This window comes from Bos mutus, chromosome 12, assembly GCF_027580195.1.
Source record: "Bos mutus isolate GX-2022 chromosome 12, NWIPB_WYAK_1.1, whole genome shotgun sequence".
Classification (NCBI taxonomy): Eukaryota; Metazoa; Chordata; class Mammalia; order Artiodactyla; family Bovidae; genus Bos; species Bos mutus.
Genome location: NC_091628.1, coordinates 21,710,281 through 21,726,997, shown reverse-complemented (window position 1 = coordinate 21,726,997; position 16,717 = coordinate 21,710,281). Strand labels below are relative to the sequence as shown.

Sequence of the window (16,717 nt, the reverse complement as noted above, 5' to 3'; positions counted from 1 at the left end):
CTGGAAGGCCATGAGTCGTGGGGGGAAAAAAAATGCCGGCTTTTAGGTCACATGGAAACCTTTAGCTTAGAATCCCGTAGTGTCGGTTGAATAGCGTGTGTGTGTGCCAAGTCGCTTCAGTCGTGTTCGACTCTTTGCGACCCTATGAGTCCGCCAGGCTCCTCTGTTCATGGGATTCTGCAAGCAAGAATACAGTAGTGGGTAGCCATACCCTCCTCCAGGGGATCTTCCCAACCCAGGGATTACCACCACCCCACCGCCCCGCCCCAGTCTCTGATGTCTCCTGCATTGGCAAGGCGGTTTACCACTAGCGCCACCTGGGAAGCCCTCCGTTGAATATTAACGTCAACATTTTCCCTGCCACTTCAAAAAAGAATCAAGATTGCTAGGGGATTTTTTTGTGATGCTGTAAACGTTGAGCAGATCTTACTAAGATCCACTAACCCTGGCAGAACCCTTATGACAATGCTAAATATAGTACACTCAGGGATGCTTTCGTTTTTGTTTTTTTTTTTTTCCTCTGCCTACAAGAAATACACTCTATTGCTTGGCTGTGAGGTTGTTTTTCTTCGTGTTGAGATATAATTGACACTCAGCATTAAGTTTAAGGTGTGCAGTGTAATGATTTGACTCACATACATTATGAAATGATTACCACAATAAAGATAATTAATAGAGTAGTTCTAACTGGCCACAAATTAAACTGTAAGAGAAATTCAGTACAATTCTAAGAAAAATAAAATAGACCTGTCCTTTGAAAAACGGTGACTTGTGCAACTGTCCAGAGCAATCATTTATGAAAGGAACAAAAGCATGACCTAGAAGAAAATGTTTTCCTCCTCCTTTTTTCTGGTGTCGATTCACTCACTGGTCATTTTCTTCCCTACCCCCTTGAAATGCACTTTCTAGAGCCGAACGCCTTTGGCTGCTGCTGCTGCTGCTAAGTCGCTTCAGTCGTGTCTGACTCTGAGATCCCATACACGGCAGCCCACCAGGCTCCCCTGTCCCTGGGATTCTCCAGGCAAGAACACTGGAGTGGGTTGCCATTTCCTTCTCCAATGCATGAAAAGTGAAAGTGAAGTCGCTCAGTCGTGTCCAATCTTAGCGACCCCATGGACTGCAGCCTACCAGGCTCCTTCATCCATGGGATTTAACAGGCAAGAGTACTGGAATGGGGTGCCATTGCCTTCTCTGAATGCCTTTGGCAAGAGGCAGTAAATCAACTGAAAGAGGTCCAGATATACATCAGTGACTTTGTCCTAAATATGTCATGAAATTCTACACTAATTGACTTGACAAGTCTGCCATGAAAATGAAAAACAAAATCATTCTATATTCCAGTTATTGATTGCTACATAACACACTACCCCAAAATTTAACTTAATGGCTTAAAACAACAATTTATTATCTTTCATGGTTCTGTGGTTGACTGGGCTGAGTTGGGTGGTTCCTGCTTGAGGTCTCTCATGTGGTCGCAGTCAGATAGCAGTTAGTCTGCACTGGATGTCCAAAACAGTTTTTTCATTCATATATTTGATGGCTTAGATGGAATGACTGGAAGATACAGGCTGACTGGGCAATTCTCCCCCACCCCACTCTCTGTCCACATGGCCTCTGAGATATAGCAGAATATGCCAGCCCAAAATATGCCCCTTTGGTGTAAAGATTATTTTGAGCTGTAAGCGTTTAAGAAGAAACAAACACACACACCCCAATCTCTCTGCCCTCCCTATGTCTGCTCAAAGCAGGATATAAATTTGCAAAGGTGTCCCCTCCCTCCTCTACCAGGAAGGACAAAAATTATTCACTGAAGACAACTCTAGACTCTTGTTGGCCCAGAGATGGCTCAAAAGGAATCCACATGACCAACTTTACTCACTAACCTCTATCTTTCATTAGTTCCCATATATGTTTACCTTCTTACAATATGCTGCCCTAGAAACTCAAATCATTTGCTATGGTTTTGTCCCATCTCTAAAAATGTATTGCTTTTTGTTACAATGCTCTATAACCCAGAATTATAACCACTCTTTTGAGTTACTCATCTCTGAGTGCTCCCATATATATGCATGATGCATGTGTTAATAAATTTGTTTTTCTCTTGTTAACCCGTGTTTTGTTAGTTTAATTTATACAGGCCCAGCCAATGAAGCGATGATGGGTAGATGGAAAACAGATCCTTTTCCTTCCCTATACCTCTCTACTTGGCTAGCTTGGGCTTCCTCACAGCATGGCACCTTAGGGCATTTGAATTTCTTACATGGAAGCTGGCTTGCCTTGCAATGAGGATTCCACAGATGTGGGCTAAAGTTGCACAGCTTTTTATGACCTAGCATTAGAAGTCAGCTAGCATCACTTCTCGGAGAAGGCAATGGCACCCCACTCCAGTACTCTTGCCTGGAAAATCCCATGGATGGAGGAGCCTGGTAGGCTGCAGTCCATGGGGTCGCTAAGAGTCAGACACGACTGAGCGACTTCACTTTCACTTTTCACTTTTCATGCATTGGAGAAGGAAATGGCACCCCACTCCAGTGTTCTGGCCTGGAGGATCCCAGGGACGGGGGAGTCTGGTGGGCTGCTGTCTGTGGGGGTCACACAGAGTCGGACATGACTGAAGTGACTTAGCAGCAGCAGCAGCAGCAGCATCACTTCTATGATATTCTATTGGTTAAAAAAAAAAAAAAAATCAGTTGCAGGGCCAACCCATGTTCTAAGGGACAGAACCATGCACGTGTGTGCTAAATTGCTTCACTCATGTCCGACTCTCTGTGACCCTTCAGACTGTAGCCCCCCAGGCTCCTTTCTCTATGGGATTATCCAGGCAAGAATACTGGAGTAGGTTGCCATGTCCTCCTCCAGGGGATCTTCCTGACCTAGGGATCAAACCTTTGTCTCCTGCACTGACAGGTGAGAGCTTTACCACTGGACTACTAGAGGAAATTACATTTCCCTTCAAATTCCAGGATTCATGGCTTATTCCAGGAGGCAGGACCATCTTTGAAGACTTGCTACCACATCCAAGCACACTTTTAATTAAGTTCATTCACCTTATCAGTATATTCTGCTGGGTTTTTTCCCCCCATTTCCAACCATCCTGATGGTCTTTTAAAGACTTCATATTTCAATCTATATAGAATTTTGCAGCCTTTTGGGTGCAAAAATTTTGCATTGCTAGCTCCAGAACTGCAGAAAACAATTTTGGGTGAGAATGTTAAATTATCTAGAAGGCTATTAAACAATGTCCTTTAGAAGGATATCTTATAATGTCAAATGTGGCACTCCTGGAGAATACCAAAGTCAACTTTTTTCAGTAATTACTACTTCAGGACCTAAGACTGAACTTTCATCAGTCAACCCTTATCAGATATTTTAGAGAGAATATATTGTTGTTTTTTAAAAAGAACTATAATATATTTTTACATGCAGGTGCTAAAGAAGATGAAATGAAAGTATTTTTTTTTTAATCAGGAGAATATTGATCCCGGTCAATTCGCGGTGCTGCAGACCTCTGGAATCTATAATTCAAAGGTGGAAATCTAAGTAAAAGGAAGATTGATATTGCATTCCAGTGTCATGTGAAGCCATACGAATACTTAGCATTTGATGTTGAGAAGAGTTTTTCAAATGTTCTGATTATGGCACATCCTTGGGAGAGGCCAGCCTAAGAGTTTAGCAGGGGTCATATCCTGACACACAGATAGGCATTCTTGGCTCTCTGTAGCAGGATGGGCAGGCAGGAAGGACCAGCTTTGAGAATTAGAACTGCCCTCGAGTGTCACCGGTTACAGAAGGAAAGGGCGAGGCTGACTGCCAGAACCCAGCATTTGAAGTTTGTGTTGATAGCTGCTTAGAGTCCAATATGAGTTATATATATTTCCATGTAAAACACACCCACGCACACACACTCCACCCAAATTATGTATACTACTCTAATTCCAAGGCACTCCCTGAATAAACAATCATTTGAAAAGTGTTAGCTAATGAGCTCGAAGTGGGATTCGATAACCGGTGATTCACTAAGCTGAAAAACTGTTAAGCATAGTATTAAAAATTACATAAAAATAGTGAAACAGGATAAATTATACAGTATTACCAAAGAGCAACACAAAGTATTTAAATAGTAGCTTAGCTTAATGCCATCTATGGGGTCACACAGAGTCGGACACGACTGAAGCGACTTAGCAGCAGCAGCAGCAGCTTAGCTTAATGGTACTTGCCATTTCAGTTCATGTTCGTGAACTTCCTTCCCATAATATCTATCTATCCCAGATTCATTTCCTGCGTTATTAAATTGCTATGCTAGGGACTTCCCTGGTGGCTCAATGGTAAAGAATCTGCCTGCAATGCAGGAGACACAGGAGACATGGGATTGATCCCTGGGTCAGGAAGATCCCCCTGGAGAAGGTCATGGCTACCCACTCCAATATTCTTGCCTGGAAAATCTCATGGATAGAGGAGCCTGGCGGGCCACAGTCCATATGGTCACAAAAAGCTGGATATGACTGCAACCACTGAGCATAGGAACTTCTCTAGTGGTCATTAGGACTCCATGCTTCCACTGCTTGGAGCTGGAGTTCAACACCTGGTTAGGGAACTAAGATCCCTCAAGCTGTGCAGCACGGTCAAAAAATAAGTTTTAAACAAAAATTATTATGCTAATTTTATGACACACCCTGCTGCTGCTACTGCTGCTAAGTCGATTCAGTCGTGTCCGACTCTGTGCGACCCCATAGACAGCAGCCCACCAGGTTCCCCAATCCCTGGGATTCTCCAGGCCAGAACACTGGAGTGGGTTGCCATTTCCTTCTCCAATGCATGAAAGTGAAAAGTGAAAGGGAAGTCGCTCAGTCGTGTCCAACTCTTAGCGACCCCATGGACTGCAGCCCACCAGGCTCCTCTGTCCATGGGATTTTCCAGGCAAGAGTACTGGAGTGGGGTGCCATTGCCTTCTCCGATGACACACCTTAGATCTGAGTAAATGATAGATCTGGGAAAGATCTAAATGAGTAATACACCTCTTTGAAGGTATAGTTCCTGAACCTTCCAGTTCAGGAGAAGTTAGAGATATTATGTTAACCTAACGTTTGCTGCCGACCTGTTCCTGCTAGTGCACAATAGGACAGATAGAAAAGCCACTTCTCCCCAGTCGCAGGAGGGTGGGACACAAATGTCACAGCACAGCTGTTTTACAGGTACTGTGGCTACTTGCTGACACATTCATTGAAAAGTTTGCTGCTTGTTTTACTCCACTTTACATCAGACTTGCTCTGTCTGCATATACTTCATAGGAAACCAAATATAATCTAGATTATGAATTGCTTTTCAGGCACTAGCATCGCCTATATATGTGACTTCATTTGCCAAAAAATTTGTTGCTTCGTTGTCTATTATATACTAGTTTTCATTGATACCAATATATTTATTTTAGCTATACAATTTTCTATTTTATTTTCATGGTCAGTGGACATAATTTTTTTCCATTATGGTTTATCATAAGATATTGAATCTAGTTTCTTGGACAAATTAGGACTTTGTTGGGAATTCCCTGACAGTGCAGTGGTTAGGACTCGGCTCTCTCAATGCTGGGGCCCTGGATTTGATCCCTGGTCAGAGAACTAAGATCCTGTAAGCCATGTGTTATGGTCAAAAATAAATAATTAAATAAAGTAGGATTTTGTTGTTTATTTTATGTATCGGTCGACTTTGTTGAATACCCAGGATTGATGATTTCGTATTTCCATTTCATAGAATCAGTGTACTTAATTTGATGTGCAAAATAATCCTTTTTCCTAAAATCACCTCTAAATCAACTTTTAATGTTTCTTTGCATAAGAGTACAGAAAAGTAAAATTTTTCCCACAAAATCGGGAGGTGCCATATATATCTCCAGTGTAGTAATTACTGATAATAACAACATTAACTGCCATATTAAGCACTGAACAATTTATATCTGTTATCTCACTTAGTTTTATTTTTTTAATGTATTTTATTGAACTGCAGTTGATTTACAATGTTAATTTCTGCTGTAAATTGATTCGGTTATACATCTATACATATATATATATATATTCTTTTTCGTATTCTTTCCCATTATGGTTTATCACAGGATATTGAATATAGTGCTGTACATTAGGACCTTGTAGTTTATCCATCCTATATATTATAGTTTGCACCCACTAATCCCAAACTCCCAATGCATCCCTCCACCACCCCTCCTCCCCCTTGCAGATCACATGTCTGCTCTCGATGTCTCTCAATTTTCTGAATGACGTCAGGATGATTCAATGCAGGATAATTATGTGTCACAGCAGATCATGACACCATGGAACATGGAACAAGGACAGCCAATATTTGGAAATCCAACTAAGCCAAGTCTCCAGAGGCACAGCTGCACTGGAGTTTGCTCTTTGTGAAATAAGCCTGAAGAATAAACTCGCTTGTCTAGTGGTTTTAGCTAACCGCTTCAGTTTACTTTCGAGCCCCCTAGCAAAAGTGTTAAATCAGTATGGGCATCTTTCAAAGGCAATGTACAAGCTAAAGGCACAGAAGGAAGAGGAGAGTGAGGCAGGACCGCTCACCGCTCACCCGAGGCAAAGCTTGTCCTGAGGTTTCTTTCTCGGTCTGGGTGGGGCATGGCTGTGTGCATGGCAGAGGTGTAATATTTGTCTTCTTCTTTCAGAGGTAGAGGAAGAGCAGTTTGGTCTCCACACCTTTCACAGTGGGAAATTTTTATCTTTCTCCCTGTATGTACATATATTTCCTGCTAATCTGCTGTGCTGTGTGGTTAGTCACTCAGTCGTGTCCAACTCCTTGCGACCCCACGGACTGGAGCCCACTGGTCCCCTCTGTCCATGGGGATTCTCCAGGCAAGAATACTGGAGTGGGTTGCCATGCCCTCCTCCAGGGGATCTTCCCAACCCAGGGATCGAACCCATGTCTCCTGCATTGCAGACAGATTCTTTTTTTTTTTTTTTAAGAGATACAAGCTTTTATTGTTTCCATCATACATGCAAGCTTACAACTGTTTATACTGTTTCAGAACAGAGAAATAATTGCATTATTACCAGAGTGCCAAATTACCAAGTAAGACAACCGGTTACTGATTACTTTGGGGAGGTTATTTTCACAGAACACAGAAACAATTTCCAAATTATACTTTACTTTCAAGTTCAGAGTTATATCATGAGACCAGGACACGCTGATAATTGTAATAGTCACACAAAGTCTCCATCTTAGAGGGGAAAAAAAGACTGTTATTCTGGTGAAAGGTCTCAAGTAAGCACCTTATCAAAGACTGATAGATAAGTCTTTGAAAGAGTTTACAACAGAGCAGTCTCTCTTTCCTCTTGTGGACACAGGGAAAAGGCAGCTTCATCACTTTCTAAGACTTCTTGTCAACTCTGAAGACTTTCTAAGGTCCATCTCTGGAACGTCATTAGTTAACATGAAAAGCAAAAAGCAGATCTGATACGGTAGTGAGAGTGTAGCCCACCACGATCACCACCAGCAGAGTGTGTCAGTCTCCCAAAGTGGTTCCAGTTGAATCGGCACAGTGTCTTGGACTTTCAATCAACAATACAGGCGGGGAGATGGAGACGCAGATGAAACTGGGTTGACCATAACTGATAAATGATGCAGCTAGGTGACGGCACATGGGGTCTCTCCATTTCTGTGCATGTCTGAAAATGTCCATAATACAGGAAAAAGCTTTTTTTTAAAAAAAAAAAAAAAAAGCCAACCTGTACAGCTCTATTTTCCCATTAGGCAAAAAATGGGGAAAATGATAAGATTTACTCAGAGACAAAATAAGTAGCACATAATCTTCTACAAAACACAGGGCCACACCTGGAGCCACAGCTTGACGACAGTGAGCACATGTCCACACGTACCAGCCTGCCCATCAGTCCAGCAGCCAGCAGGGTTCCTGGAAAGCTTGAGAGGGTAGGTGTGTGTCTCATGCACCAGGAGAGGGCCTGTGTCCACAGGTAGTTCTCGAGGTCCTTGTTGCCCAGGAAGCCAATTGGGGCTGACTGGCAACCTAGACAAAACTCAATGGCCTGACAGTGATGAGGTGTGGTGCAGACCTTGACAAAGGTTTACCAGGAAGAAAGGCCCAGAGGCAGGAAGAGATGCAGAACAGTACAAAAGCCACAGCAAACTGCTTCTCACCCTGAACCTCAACCCGTTGTCTAGGAGGGCAGTATGGGTACCTGGCCAAAGCCAGAGATCCTGCAGGTGGCACCTTGGCTGGTGACCCCAGAGCCAAGAGACAATCAGTTTTGGCTGGTGGCCAATGCCACATGCACTAGCTTCATTCTGCAGTGGCCACCAAAAAGCTTGCCACAGATGGCATGCATGGCTGGCATGAACTCAAAGCCCAGTAAGTCACCAGTCCTGAACTAGCAGAACTTGAGGATGCGCTGGTCCTCCTGCTGATTGACTCATGAGTGTCCATGTGAAAGCCAGGTGGGAAGTGCCAGAGCCAAGAACAGGGTCCAAGCAATGTAGAGAGAGGCAACACACGCTGGAATCAAGTGAGTTTAACATATGAACAGGAGGGGCGAGATCACATAACCTATGATACTAATGTAGAGAAAGCAAGAACGTCACAGAAGGCAAAAGAACATGATCATAAATGCCATATTCTTGTAACCGAAGTCCAACAGGAATAGTGTGCAGAGGCCAAAACGAAAAGAAGGCAGACAGCCAAACACCCAAGGCCAGCTGGGCACGGGGGCCAGTAGGGCACGGGGGCCAGTAGGAGGTAGGACACAGGACGCAGAGACTTGAGCAGGATCAGTTGGACTTGTTTACCCCAGGTTCCGGGGTCTCCCCTGGCGGCCTCGCAGGACCCGGCCTGCCCTCCTTTCCTTTCTCTGCACGGGCCCCTTCACTCATCAGGTAGTACTGGAAGGGATTGGGCCACAATTCCTCGTTGATTATCTCCACAGTCTTGTCAGACTCGATGGAGCTGTGGTTTGAAAACCACCCAAAGAAGCTCGGGCTGTTGTCAGGGTTCCCCTGGCTAAGGGTCTGGAGGTCGTGCCCGGGGAGCTGCTGGATTGGAGTGGAACGAGACACCACCTGACCCGAAGGGGCGCACCCGTATTCCTTGATGAGCACCTTATTTTGGAAATAGGGGTTGCGCCTGAAGTAGAACTTGATTTTGTAGCCCAGTCTCACCAGGCCAAGCTCTTCCACCTCCAAGCTATTCAAGAAGCTGAGGACCTCTTTATCCTGGTTGTTCAGGAAGGACGAGCGAGAGCTGGGGGTGGTTCTGAAAGGCCTGCCCCCAGAAGCCTGGAATATTCTGGATAAGGAGGTTCCTGCGCTCTAGCTGGTGCAGCAGCAACTGCCCAAACTTGCGGGAGAGCCGCAGGTAGGCCCGGTCCGCCTGGGCGTTCATGGTCTCCAGCTTCCGCTGGACGTTCTCCAGCGTATCCATGCTGCCCTCTGTCGCCGGGGGCCCTGACCCCACGTTCTCCACCTTCTCCTCGCCCACGGGGACAGAGGCGGCCTCCACCGCGGCCCCTTTCTTTGGCTTCCCACCGGCCAAGGCCGCAGACCCCCTTCCCACCGCACTACAGGTATCTGGGGCCTTCTTCGCGGCGGGGCCGCGCCGGCTTCCGCGGGGCCCGTTTCTCGGCCTCGTCACGGTGCCCATGGTTCCCACGAAGACGGTGTCGCTCACCAGGCGCTCCGGGAGGGATGTGGCCTTGACCGGGCAGGGCCTGGTCACCGCCTGCCCGCGAGTCCCCGCCGCCCGGGCCCGGAGCGCGAGGCCACAAGCTAGGGGCAGCCGGCAGGCAGCCTCTTCCCCGGGCCGGCGGGGCGGCGCGCCTTCCGGGCCACCCCAAACCGCGCCAGCCTGCACCTGTGCCGCCTTGGTCTCCTCCCCGAGCTTCTGGCACTCTGGAGGGTCCGGGTCGCGTGGGGCGTCGTCAGGCGCGGCTCTTGCCACGGCCTTTGGCGCGGGAGGACCTTCTCCCCTTACTCCGGCCGCTCATGGCGGCGGCCGACTGGACCTCAAAGCCGCGATACGACCCCGTGGCCCCCCTGGCGCCGGCTCGCGGCCCTACGGAGTGGGGCGCTCCATGGCAACCCTGCAGGCAGATTCTTTACCGACTGAGCCACCAGGGAAGCCCAATCAAATTTATAGACCAGGGCAAACTAGAGTATCAAACACAGCCTAAAACAGATGAATATATATGTGAATTTATATAAAATAAATACAGATGTATGGGATAAATATAAACATGGAACATTTATTATGTAAAAACAAGGTTTTAGTCCCCTTGGAATACAAAAATGATTAAGAATTCATTCCTGCTTCAAGAGGCTAACGATCTGGGGGGGGCCCCAAGTAGGTTAGAAGGTAATAGGACAAGACGCACAGAGCAATGGAGCAAAGCGACGCACGCACAAGCTCCTGTGGGCACCCAGGTGGAGGACCCTCTCAGAGGACGTGAGTCTGTTCACAAGGTTTTCAGTGCCCAAAACCAAGGACAGGGGCGGGGGGAGGGGACTGTGAGACCTGCAGGCGCCATGTACACAACATGAAATGGAAGAGGAAGTGGTTTTGTGCCCTTCAAATTAGACCGTCTAGATGCTTGCCTTTTCCCTCTCTGTGTAAAATGACTCATTCTCAGTACATGTGCGTGTGTTAGTTGCTCAGTGGTGTCTGACTCTTTGCGACCCCTTGGACTATATAGCCCAGCAGGCTCTTCTGTCCATGGGATTTTCCAGGCAAGAAAACTGGAGTGGGTTGCCATTCCCTTCTCCCATTCTCAGTATATTTATCTGTAAATTTCTTCGGACTTTCAGTTTATCAAAGAACAGCATCGTGTCATTCTAACGTGTGTTTGCCCAGCAGAAGACAGAGAATTATGCTGACAGTGCTTAGCAAGAGATTTCTGGAGGTGACAGAGATGTTTCCAGGCAGAACTGTTCCCGGGCCATGTTCTGCAGGGTCTGAAAGTTCACTGGCTCCCTACCCCACGCCTTCTCACACTCATTCTCTCCAGGCGCCAGTCTCTCTGCTGCCCTCAGGCTTCCTGGAGCCCCGCCTGGGGCCTCCCAGGGCCTCCCCGGCCTCCCCGGGCCTGGCCTGGCCCGCTGGTCAGGCTCCTCTGCAGGGAAACCGTCCCGCCCTCCTCCACTGGTCAGACTCCTTCTCTCCTGTTTGTCCAGCAGGAGGACGGCTGTATCATTTCACTAACCTACAGTCATGTCTCAAAGCCCAAATTGCTAGCTTATTATATGAGCTTTTGCAAGAAAGTTTAATTTTTAAAAGAAGAGGATTTAAGTTCTGGTAAGCAAAGGCGGCAGCTTCAGTTAAGATTGTGTTCTCTGCTTTCCTGGCCCCTCAAATTACAACCTAGGGGAAGTGGCTTCTCTCTCTGAGTTAATTTGCTCTGACCCTTGGAGGCATTTGTAACCTTCAAGTGCCCTCTGGAGGCAAGAATAATCTCACGTTATATAAAATATGGATACAGTACCTGTGTGCGCGTGCGCGCGTGTGTGTGTGTGTGTGTGTGTGTCAGTGTGTAGTGTGATGTGTGTGTGTGTGCAGTCTCTGGTATGTGGGGTGTGTGTGTATATGTATGAGGAGGGTGTGATGTGTGGGGGTGTAGTGGGTGTGTGCGGTCTCTGATGTGGAGGATATGTGTGTGGTGTGTGTCTGCGTGTGTGTGAAGAGGGTGTGGGGTGTGTGTGTGTCTGTGTGTCATGTGTGTGTGTGTGTATGAGGAGGGTGTGAGATGTAGTGGGTGTGTGTGGTCTCTGATGTGGGGATGAGTGTGGGGTGTGTGTGTGTGTGTGAGGAGGATGTGAGGTGTGGTGGGTGTAGTGGGTGTGTGTGGTCTCTGGTGTGGGGGATGTGTGTGTACATAAGGAGGGTATGACGTGTAGTGGGGGTATGTGCAGTCTCTGGTGTGGGGGGTGGGTGGTATGTGTGGTGTGTGGTGTGGTGTGGTGTGTGTGTATATGAAGAGGGTGTGTGGTGTTTGTGGATGTGGTATGTGTGATATTATGTGTGGGGTGTGAGGGTGTGTGTGTGTGTGTGTGTATGTGTGGTGTGTATAGGGTGTGTGTGTGTGGTGTGTGTGTGTGTGGTGTGGTTGGTGTGTGGTGTGGTTGGTGTGTGGTATGGTTGGTGTGTGTGGTGTGTGTGTGGTGTGGTGTGGTGTGTGTGGTGTGGTGTGGTTTGTGTGGACTGGTGTGTGTGTGTGTGGTGTGTGTGGTGTGGTTGGTGTGTGTGCTGTGTGTGTGCTGTGTGTGTGTGTGTGCTGTGTGTGTGGTGTGGTGTGTGTCGTATGGTGTGGTTTGTGTGGACTGGTGTGTGTGTGTGGTGTGGTTGGTGGGTGTGTGTGTGGTGTGGTGTGTGTGTGTGTGGTGTGTGTGGTGTGGTGTGTGTGTGCTGTGTGTGTGGTGTGGTTGGTGTGTGTGTGTGTGTGGTGTGGTGTGTGTGTGTGTGTGTGTGTGTGCTGTGTGTGTGCTGTGTGTGTGGTGTGGTTGGTGTGTGTGGTGTGATGTGGTTGGTGTGTGTGGTGTGGTGTGTGTGGTGTGGTGTGTGTGGTGTGGTATGGTTTGTGTGGTCTGGTGTGTGTGTGTGTGGTGTGGTTGGTGTGTGTGGTGTGTGTCTGTGGTGTGGTGTGTGTGGTGTGTGTGGTATGTGTGTGTGGTAGTGTGTGTGTGTGTGTGTGCTGTGTGTGTGTGTGGTGTGGTTGGTGTATGTGGTATGGTTGGTGTGTGTGGTGTATGTGGTTGGTGTGTGTGGTGTGGTGTGTGTGTGTGGTGTGGTTGGTGTGTGTGTGGTATGGTTTGTGTGGTGTGGGTGTGTGTGTGTGGTGTGTGTGGTGTGGTGTGTGTGATGTGTGTGTGCTGTGTGTGTGGTGTGTGTGTGTGATGTGTGTGTGGTGTGGTTGGTGTGTGTGTGTGGTATGTGTGGTGTGGCGTGTGTGGTGTGGTATGGTTTGTGTGGTCTGGTGTGTGTGTGTGTGTGTGGTGTGGTTGGTGTGTGTGGTGTGTGTCTGTGGTGTGTGTGTGGTGTGGTGTGTGTGTGTGTATGTGGTGCGTGTGTGTGTGTGTATGTGGTGTGTGTGTGGTGTGTGTGTGGTAGTGTGTGTGTGGTAGTGTGTGTGTGGTGTGGTTGGTGTGTGTGTGTGTGTGTGGTGTGGTGTGTGTGTGTGTGCTGTGTGTAGTATGCTGTGTGTGTGCTGTGTATGGAGTGTGTGTGAGAGAGAGTGCTCACGCACACGCACGTACTTCTACCAAAAGACTGCTGGGCGTTCTGCCATCTCTTGTCCCGCTGTCCAGATGCCGCGTCCAGGCTCTCACTGTCTTGGGCCTTGACTGCTTCAGCAGTTACCTACCCCATCTCTGTCCCCTCATTCTCACTCTCCCACAATGTTTTTTCTACTCAACCACCAACGTGATCCTTAGTAACTTAATTTAGGTCATTTTTTTCACCAATTTAAAATCTTGAAGTTTCCCCTTTGCACTTAGAAATTTTGCCCCCAGAGGGCAATATTTCACTTTATCACTGTATCAAACCTCACAAAATTAACCCAACACAGCCCAGAAACACTACCCAGATAAAGTACCAACAGAAAGATATTTCTATCACACAAAAGCCAATATAAGAAGGAGTCTATTCCACAGACACCGATATAAGGAAGAGAGAATCTTACCGGGTGGGGTCTGTGCAGGTCTGGGAAACAGGCATCAATGTGGGAAATGACCAGCCCTTGCCTACTGCTCTGACAGCCTTCCCTACCTCTCCGCACCCTTGCTCATGGCGCCCCAGTAACCTAGACTTTCTTCCTGTTCTCTGTACAGCCTTGCTGGATTGTTATCTTTGACAATCCCCTGGAGGAGGGCATGGCCACCCACTCCAGTATTCTTGCCTGGAGAATCCCCATGGACAGAGGAGTCTGGCAGGTTACAAAGTCCATGGGGTTGCAAAGAGCCAGACACGACTGAGCAACTAAGCACAGCACATTCTTGTCCCTGGAATAGCCTTCACAAAGATTGTTGTATGATTGGCTCTTTCATATCTTCCTAACTTAGCTCAACAGTCACTTCTTCAGTCACTTTCACATCTCGTTAAGCCCACCTGCCCACTCCATCACTGCCTGAAATGATTTATCATTTACTCAACACTCACTTGGAGAAATGGCAACCCACTCCAGTGTTCTTGCCTAGAGAATCCTGTGGACAGAGGAGCCTGGTGGGCTGCCGTCTATGGGATTGCACAGAGACACAATTGAAGCGACTTAGCAGCAGCAGCAGCAGCAGCAAGCAGCAACACATTCACTGAGCACCTTCAGGGGCGCTATGCATGTGAGCTACCTCAGGGTAGGAACAGACCTGCTCCTGGCCCCTTGGAGCTTACAGATCTCTCGCCAAACCTGTCTACATATTTATGTCAGCCTCCCTGGCTAGGCTATGACAGCAGAGACCTTGGTCAGCCTTCTTCACTGCTTTACCTAGTACACCATTGATGGCCAATCAGCATTTGTTGAATGAATAAGCAAATGTTCCTATTATTTATTAGGGTATGCAGAATTAACATTTTAAATTCCTATCATTGAGATCAGTTCAGTTCAGTCGCTCAGTCGTGTCCGACTCTTTGCGACCCCATGAATCGCAGCACGCCAGGCCTCCCTGTCCATCACCAACTCCTGGAGTTCACTCAGACTCACATCCATCGAGTCTGTGATGCCATCCAGCCATCTCATCCTCTGTCATCCCCTTCTCCTCCTGCCCCCAATCCCTCCCAGCATCAGAGTCTTTTCCAATGAGTCCACTCTTCGCATGAGGTGGCCAAAGTATTGGAGTTTCAGCTTTAGCATCATTCCTTCCAAAGAACACCCAGGACTGATCTCCTTCAGAATGGACTGGTTGGATCTCCTTGCAGTCCAAGGGACTCTCAAGAGTCTTCTCCAACACCACAGTTCAAAAGCATCATTGAGATCAAGTTAATTCATTTACTATAAAAATGAGGCAAACAAGAAACCTAACATGGTAGCCACTGCTGCTGCTGCTGCTAAGTCGCTTCAGTCGTGTCCGACTCTGTGTGACCCCAGAGACAGAAGCCCACCAGGCTCCCCCGTCCCTGGGATTCTCCAGGCAAGAACACTGGAGTGGGTTGCCATTTCCTTCTCCAATGCATGAAAGTGAAGAGTGAAAGTGAAGTCGCTCGGTCGTGTCCGACTCTTAGTGACCCCCATGGACTGAAGCCTACTAGGCTCCTCCATCCATGGGATTTTCCAGGCAAGAGTACTGGAGTGGGGTGCTATTGCCTTCTCCGAATATATGAAGCAAATTACCTAATACTTTATTCCTTTAGTGTTATAACACCTTAACACAGTTAATGTTATAACCTCTGTGTTTACCACACAGTAAATCCCTACCTACAAATGAGTTCCATCTTGAGAATGCACTCATAAGTCCAATTTGTTCATAAGTCCAACAATGTTAGCCTATTTACCCAACTAACAAAATGAGCTATATATGAATTGTAATAGGGTTATAATACGTTTCACACAAACAATATTCTAAAAAACAAGCAGAAAATGAAGTATTTTCCATCTTATAGTACACCTTGAAAAGTACAGTAGTACTGTACGTCAGCTGGCATACAGGGACACATTCGCGTCTTTGAAAGCTCACAATTTGAAGGTTTGCATGTAGGGGACTTACTATGTTTTACGTACAAATGTAATACATTATTGGAGTAGGAAATGGCAACCCACTCCAGTGTTTTTGCTTGGGAAAGCCTGTGGACAGAGGAGCCCCGAGGGCTACAGTCCATGGGGTTGCAGAGAGTCAGACACGACTGAGCATACACATGCACACATATAATACATTATATACTCAAGAACATCAAAATGACTTTATGAAAGTCACAGTGTAAACTTCTGGTTTCCAACCTTCCTGACTACTCAGCTTGCTTCTCTCTCTCTATGCACCAACCCCCAACATTTAGTTTCAAAGTGTTAGGTTTGCCTTTTGAACTGGTCCTGCTCTAAGTTTGTCTGATGCTGGCGGTCTTTGCTGGAGTGAGAGCTCCTCGGGGGATGGTGTGCAGGTCACCCCAGCCCCCTCCTTGGTGGAGTACCTCCTCAGAGAAGGGCAGCTGTGCTTCTTTCCTCTGCATCTTTCTTTCCTCTGCCCCCAAGCACCCTATTCTGGTGGGGTGTCACCTCCTTTGGCTTCCCAGGCAATCTCAGGGCTCCTCTCCTTTCTGTAACACATTCTCCTTCATGTGGAGTCATGAGAACCACTGGGAAACCTGTTCCCCTTCACCAGGCCACTGTCCCTTCAAACCAGCAGGCCAAGCCTCCCCACGTTCAGAATCTCTGAGAAATAGGCACCAGTCCTCATGTTTATGAGACCCTTGAACTCCAACTGTCCCAAGACACACCCCAAGCTCTTCTAAAGATCATCACTGAGCAGGTTGTGCTTAGCTCGGCTGGGACAGTAAGTGCACCGCAGAGGGTGCAAGCTTGGCAGCTCAACCAGTAGCCAACTGAGGGGAGAGCCAAGTGGATTCCCTTCAATGTCTTGGTGACCAAAATGATTTTGTAAAGAGGAGGAATAGGCTTCTTGACACAAGCCCTGCCCTCTCCCTGCCTCCTCTCCCCCAGTTGGCCTCTGAAATACTTCATGGCCATGAAATACTTCTCCCTTCACCTGCTTAGGGGCTTCCCTG

General features: G+C 47.3%; 1 protein-coding gene across 1 annotated transcript; it reads right to left on the bottom strand.

Moving 5' to 3' along the window:
- Positions 1-8,796: 8,796 nt before the first annotated feature.
- On the bottom strand, positions 8,797-10,007 carry LOC102284334 (testis-specific Y-encoded-like protein 5). Its single transcript, XM_070380836.1, is given in 3 exon segments — positions 8,797-9,261; positions 9,263-9,947; positions 9,949-10,007. Coding segments are annotated over 3 exon segments (1,209 nt in total).
- Between the last annotated feature and the right edge of the window lie 6,710 nt (positions 10,008-16,717).